We start from the raw sequence: 7287 nt of genomic DNA on the forward strand, positions 1-7287 counted from the left end.
CGGCCATTTGGTCAATTGTATATTAAATATGGCCTAGTATTTTAGAAAAATCATTTGTTACAATTTTACAACAAATATATGGTAGGTCCTTCACAAAAAACTCATTTTGGGCACTCGAAAAATGAAAAATGAATTTTTCGTGAAAAGAAAATGAAAACCCCCAAATCAACATTGTTTGTCATCTCAAGATACACACATATGCACTATATTGATTCATTTTAACAAAATATAAGTGGTTAATATGTTGAATATTTGCCCTGAAAAAGAGGATAAAAACTATAAGAAAAACAACATTTTTTTATACAACTTTAATTCTGATTGGTGGAATCAGCTAAGGCATGGATTGATGACATGGCGTACATCCAACCATCCACCCGTACATCCAACCAACCCGAGCCGGATGCGCAGCCACCCCACGACCCCACGTCCAACCGTGACCTAACCTATCCATTCCTCCCCCACCCCACGACCTCTCCTCTCCTCTCCCTCCCAGCCGCCGTCAGATCCGCCATGCCCACAGCACTCTCTGCTCCACCCAAACCCTACCCACAGCCGCCGCCATGCTCCGTCACCGGCGACCTCGCCGCCGCCACCCCTCTCCCCTTGCCCTATCTCCATACCGCACGCGAGGGAGGGAGGGAGGCCCCAAATCGAAGCGAGCAGCAGCTTCCGGTTCCAGATCGAGAGGGGCCCCAAATCCTCACCTTCCTCTGCCCCTTGGCTCCTCTGTGTCGCCCTACCCCTCGGCTCCCGCGACGCCGAGCCGGACGGGAGGAGCCACCGCCCCACAGCACGCGCGCGCCGGTAGGGCGAGGGGATCGATGGCGAAGCTGTATGTGCAGGCGGTGCCCCCGCCGGATCTGAACAAGAACACCGAGTGGTTCATGTACCTGGGGGTCTGGACCACCTACATCTTCATCCTCTTCGTCTCCTGGCTCCTCATCCTCTCCATCTTCGGCTGCACCCCCGGCATGGCCTGGACGCTCGTCAACCTCGGCCACTTCGCGGTACCCGCCTCCCCCCTCCCCTCTCTCCCTCCCTCCCTCACACGTCCTCGACTCCCGTGGATCTGAAGGCCGTCTTTCCGTGGTCTGTCTTCTGTCTATAACATAGAAATTTCGAGGTGACTTTTCGATCATGAGATTCGAGATTACCATTCAGATGGGTCGACGTAGGTCACGTACTGAATTAATCATGCTGCGGCGCCCCCATTTCTGTCCATACATCCAGTCAGGAATCCGTCATACAGTAGTACTGACTGAACCAGCCCCTTTCCTCGATCGTCAATCCTTCCGCCTGCAAATGGCGAGGAATTATTAACCAAGTCAAGCTTGTAAGGGCTGGCAAACCTGTATTGTAGTAGTCATGGTGATCAGCGCACGGAGAGTGACAGTTGGGTATGCAGGCTACCAAATTGATTGAACATAGCGAGACGCTTAATTATTTACTTTGGCAGGCAGCAGTCCTTAATCTACGCTGGCAGGTCGGCCTGTCAGGAAATCAGCTGTTCTAACTAGCTGGATTTGGTTTCTTCCGGTTGTTTGTGCGTCCGCCCCGCGATTCATATTCTAGATACTTTCTGTAGTTAACACTTGTGAGTTGCTTAGGATTGACGATGATGCCAAGCCAAAGAGTATACATCTGCAAGAGATTGCTTGCTTCGCCAATCCCGCAAACTAATAAAGTGTATTCTAGTTTGAAGGTTTACTGTTTCATAATAGCCAAATAAATAGCCTGCATTTAATAATTCTGTTGCTACTTTAAATATAATAATGTAGTGGCAAAATTCATGAAATCTTTCTGGCAGTAAATACTGCAGTTCTAGTTGGCCCAACCTCAATTCTGGAAGTACAAATTATTGCTATTTTTCTCATAAGATTATAGCATGCAACATACTATCTAGAAATCATTTCTCTATTGACATTGCTTTCCTAATTGAATCTTCATTTCAGATTACATACCACTTCTTCCACTGGAAGAAGGGAACTCCATCTGCAAGAGAATCCGTGAAGAAGAGCAACGACCAGATCCTCGCCTTCAACAAGGTGAGCTCTTCTTCCACGCTCATTTGAGTTTACTCCGTCGTTGAATCGTAGCATTGAACAGTCGTTCGTTACTGTAGTCGATATTAACAAGTGCAGTGCTCGTGTCGTGGATAGCATAACCCACCTGTGTCACACCAGATTGATTTCAATGGTTTAACATAACAAGTATAGCAAGGAGATAGTTTTGTTTTCACTGTGCAAGTCCTAAACCTGACTGCAAAGCACTGTACGTAGGCACTGAAAGGCAGCTGGAAGTCTTTTATGGGAGTATATACTTCTTTTATCAATTATGGGAGTATATACTTAATAGACAGAATAAAGAGAAGAGAGTGTACTTAAACAACACTTCTTTTATGGGAGTATATACTTGTATCATACAATAGCATCAGCTCATGCATTTTCAATTCCTCGTCTAGGCGATACCGAATTGTTCTGTTCATATTTGGGGTGATTCTTGTACATAGATGTATTTCTCTTGGATTTATGTCTACAGAAGCTGCATGTAGAATTCTGGTCTCTTACCTTTTTCATAGAAAGTAGAAGGGAAAAGGTTAATTTTATCTATTAACATGGCCATACTAGAAGGTTAATTCTCTTTGAAACAGATATCAAGGGTAATTTGAGTTATTCGTCATCTCCAAAAGCCAAACTGCTGTAGTTCTTCTGACCAACCTGCGTGTTTAAATTCAGGTGTGAGGAGGAGCCTGTGGCTGAGACTGCATCAGCACAGATGCTGCAACCCATCACAGCGAGTTCCTCGGCCTCTGTTACGGCCGATGCAGCAGTAACTCAGGACACCATTCATGCCACGCTGCCACTTCTACATTTTCTTTCTCTGTTCTAGTTACTTATGTGATTTATTCCTGGTACTTGTTGCTGTTGTATTCTGATTACTTGTTGTGACCGGTATTGAGAGATTTTGGTGGTTGCTTTGAGTACATTTAACTTGGAGTTCTCCAGTACTCCTAGATTTGCTACTCAAACAAATTTTGAGTACTTGCACTGGAAAGGAGTGAAATACTCCTGGTACTTGCATAGGTTTAAAAATGACTTGCGTAGGTTTAAAAATACTCCTGGTACTTGTGGTGAAACCAACAAGCAACTTGCTAACCTCTTTCAGTGTTCAATCATCTTTTCATTCTTAAATTTCAGTGTTCAATTTCAGATTATACAAACTGGAAGTGTCTGTTGTTCTTTTTCTTTTTTGAACTAAACTAGAAGTAGGAATTCATTTTATTGGGTTAGTGTTGTAAATTGTCGATGTTTCCTTTTTGTTATTGGCTTATTGCTTGCTTCATTTGGACAGCTACAACTGAAATTATTATGATGCCATATTTTTTATATTACTCCATGCTCACCAAGTTATTGAGTTGAAGTTGTCGTTGTTTGCTGTCAAGATTTGCTTAGCCTGAATACATGGTTATGTTTTTGTGTACTACTGTCCTGTTGTCTCTGTTGGATGGACAGCATCCCAGTACAAGTACTTGCTAGGTTTTACCTGTTCATGCAAATCTTGTTGGGTGTTGCAACACTTGGATTATTTATTAATATAACCAAGCAGCGATGCTTCCATTTTAACACATCTATTAGTGTGCTAAAACTACTAAAGTACTTGCTTCTTCTTACCCAGAGTAGTACATCAGGCTTGTATTAACTTGTATCAACTGTATTAACTTGTAGCCTAGTCACTGCAGTCATCTTGTGCTTTTATCTTCTCTGTGATGTCATGTCCTTTGAGTCTACTTATTAAAAACCTTATGCTCATATTTCTTTTTACTACCTCTATTTCCATAAACGTGACATTGTTTTGTTTCTAAATACTTGATGCATACAAGTTTGAGGGCATTATCCTAAACCACTGCTCTGGTTCATCCATCTCCTATACTTTGTTACTTGTGCTTAATTGAGATGTTACTCAAGGGTAGTGTTTGGGCCAGCATATATAAAGGGTATGGTCGCTTACTTTAATATGTGTGTTTACTCAAAACAGTCAAAATATCTATAAAGAGAGTGAACTCACTTCATGGATTCTTTCAATCTTCAATGGTTATGGTTTTTGCATTATAGATTCTTAATCTCGGCTGATTTCAGACTCTTCCAAGTGCTAGCTAGCTCCAAAAGCAAATCATATTCATTTGGAAGATGCAACATTCTATCAGAATTCATTCTCCTGCTCTTTTTCGTGTACTTAATGTCATCCATTCTTCAAACCTGTTGGTTAAGTTCTTATAGTGTGTCGCTTTGTTCGGAACTGTATTTTTGTTTTAGGATTTGCTTCTTGTGTGGTACTGGATGGCGGAGTATTTAAACAATTTGGTTACTATCGGAAGCACTTTAATTCTATGGAATGAAACTTTGACAAGCATGCATATATATGTGTTCAAATTTTCTGGATTATGTGATGGCATTCTATGATTCTGTTTAACTACTTAAGTATATGTATGAATGTGCTTGAGTCCATGATTTATTTTTCTGATTTTTGATTTGACCTCAAGATTATCTTCTTATTTCTCTTGTCCTTCTGGAGCAGCATGATTTGATTCGGTACAAGGGGTTCGTCATGCCAGGCTCCTCTTTTCTGCTGCTTCCATGCAACGGTGGTGGCGGCTGTGTTGTTTGGCATCGGCTACAAAAACAGCCATGGTGAGCTCCTTTCCTTCCTCTGCTCCATTTAGTCACGATCAGTTTATGGAGGTGTTGCTTATTTGGTCAGATTTCCTTACTTGCTTCAGGCATAAGAATAAGCTTATAAGAACAGAATATTGATACTCTGCGAGCTATGAGTAGAATGCTCTATTTTCACGAGTCACCTTTCTTGTATGAACGAGTATCTCATTTTAACTAGCTGGAGAACAAAAAGCATGGTACTAGCTCAATTTGTGTTATCATTCTAAATAACTATAGTTTTCTTGAATGGTCTGTTCATAATATATTTGCGCCAGTTTTTTTGATTCTTCTCTACTGATTCATGTAACAGGGCGACCGAGGAAGGCATGTTGTCTGTTTTCTTGAAGGCCGTTCTATTTGTTCCCAGCCCTAACTACGGTTGTCTAGCTAGTTTGGCATGTTGTTCATATCACTATGGTAGTCCAACGAGTTTGGCATGTTGTGAGTTTGGCATGTTCATGATGGGAGCAGGTGCCAGTTTGTGATTGCTTGTAAAGCTTGTAAAGTATTGTATTACACTTGTAGTCATTACTGTGATTGCCACTGTATTACACTTGTAAGGATCTGGTTGCTCTTATTTGAAGTATTATGTGTGCTTTTTGTCTGCCCATTTGAATATTGGTTCAAATATGAAGAATATGAGCCTGATAGATGGGACCCACTTACCAGAAAATGACAAATGGGACCCAGTTACCAGAACCTGACAACTGGGACCTATCTGACTAGTGCACCCTTCTTTTGGGAAAAAAAGAAAACTAAATTCGTTTAGACAAAAAGGCCACAACCCAACAATAAAAAAGGTTGCAATGTTGGGCTTGGCCCATGAAGCCGATCAAAAATTGATAGAAAAATATATAAAAAGGCTGAATTGTTGGGCTAGGCCCATGTACAAAATCGAATTGGATCGGGCTGATTCTTGTGCCACATCGGATTGCCACGTCGGATGCCTACGTGGCCTGGGGAGGCTGCTAGTGACCAAAACAAAACAGTAGGCATATTTTGGTCGTAAACGTCTACGACTTTCTCACAGAGAAGGTCGTTAATTTCAGTTTACGACTGCCAGCTTTTGACCTTCTGTTTTTGTCACAAAAAGGTCTCAAATGAAAAACAATGACCTTTCAGTGACCAATAGTCAAGGTCATAAGTTGACATATTTCTTGTAGTGTGGTGAAGCCCCAACGGCCTCGGGGGCGGAGGTGCGACGATGTGCTCGGTGAAGTAGCCCCGGTGAGCTGGGAGACTGCGTCGGTGAAGCGCACCTGATGCGGTGGAACTCGGTGTCTGTGAGGCACGTCGGTTGCGGCGGCCGATGTTGTCGGTGGACCACCCGGTGCGGTGGACGAGGGCGTAGATGAGGTAGCTCCGGTGCGGTGGTGAAGCGCGACCGTCGTCTTCGTCGTCATCGTCCGGCACAGAGGTGGGGATCGGTGGGGAAAGAGACGAGACGAGGGGCGATTCGAGGGTTGGCGGCGAATTAGGGATTTGAGCAATCTGGGCGCGGAAGGGGACGGTGGAGAAGAGAGATTTTGCAGGGCTGGAATTGGGGCCGCCAGATATTTCAATCCGAAACGTGGAAGCGCGAACTTATATTGTCGTCGTCCTTTTTTTGGGGGGAGGGGGGTGGGTGGCTGGGTGCTACGCGTCCGTCCGACACACGCGACCACCCCGACAGGACTATGCTTCGGTGCCTTAAGGCACCTGCCTTTGTGTCCATGACATGTGGGCCCAACAAGTGGCTGGCCCACATGTCAGTGACCCAAAGACAGTTGCCTTTAAGGCACCGAAGCAGCGTCCACCCCGACACGACCCTGGTCTGCCTGGTGCGCGTACATTTGAGAATGCAAACGAATCTTCTTTCATTTGCAAACGAATATGTATGTATTACCATGCCCGTGTTTTCCTTGCAATAATTAGTCATTCGAAACGAGATACTCCATCCGTTCACTTTTGTAAGTCGTTTCAGACAACTTGAAATGAACTGTTTTGCACACTGTCTGAAATGTCTTCAAGGTCTTATAAAAGTGAACAGAGGGAGTACTATAAATTAATTAATGAGGAGTTATTTGAAAAAAGTTCGAAACGGTACCCACGCTAACGTGGATTAGAGTGTGTGTCACATAATTATTTATTTGAATTAGAGTGTGTGTCACGTAGCGATCTCCAATTCTAACGTGGATTTCGCATTTCACTGTATCCACGCTACTTTTTTTAATACAAATTCATATGTATATGATGAACACCATGGTAGTGAGAAAACTTTTGGGTGGAGTCAAACATATGACCTACAAAATAGCACAACAAACTGAGTCAATGTCAACTTTTCGAAACTTAGTATGGCACGAATTCAAAATAATTACCCATATGCCTGCTCCTCGGTTCAAATCTTACAATGTACACCGAATTGAAACATCGATATTAAGTCTCGTACTATGTACATTCAAATGTTGTTTTTAGCCCACCCCCGCACAAACACTACATACTTCCTGTATCAGTCAATCTTCCTCTCCTAACCACCTTAGCAAGCTATCGGTTTCCAACACACGTTCATTCTTTCTCTCCATGTTTCGATCTCTAA

At 43.1% G+C, this 7287-nt stretch overlaps 1 protein-coding gene across 1 annotated transcript; it reads left to right on the forward strand.

Annotated features, from left to right (window-relative positions):
- The first annotated feature begins 410 nt into the window (after positions 1 to 410).
- LOC109731627 (uncharacterized) lies at positions 411 to 5322 on the forward strand. The gene is made up of 4 exons (XM_020290799.4): positions 411 to 1007; positions 1953 to 2045; positions 2736 to 4688; positions 5023 to 5322. Exons 1-3 carry the CDS (start codon positions 561 to 563, stop codon positions 2739 to 2741), a joined length of 546 nt encoding a protein of 181 aa, XP_020146388.1. The 5' UTR covers positions 411 to 560; the 3' UTR covers positions 2742 to 4688; positions 5023 to 5322.
- The last annotated feature ends 1965 nt before the right edge of the window (positions 5323 to 7287 follow it).

Source organism: Aegilops tauschii, chromosome 6, assembly GCF_002575655.3.
Source record: "Aegilops tauschii subsp. strangulata cultivar AL8/78 chromosome 6, Aet v6.0, whole genome shotgun sequence".
Lineage (NCBI taxonomy): Eukaryota > Viridiplantae > Streptophyta > Magnoliopsida > Poales > Poaceae > Aegilops > Aegilops tauschii.

Excerpts from the sequence above, each read along its gene's own strand:
- LOC109731627 (XM_020290799.4), top strand. The coding sequence starts at position 561 with ATGCTCCGTCACCGGCGACCTCGCCGCCGCCACCCCTCTCCCCTTGCC. Across the intron at positions 1,008-1,952 it reads TCAACCTCGGCCACTTCGCG|ATTACATACCACTTCTTCCA; the intron begins GTACCCGCCTCC and ends TCTTCATTTCAG.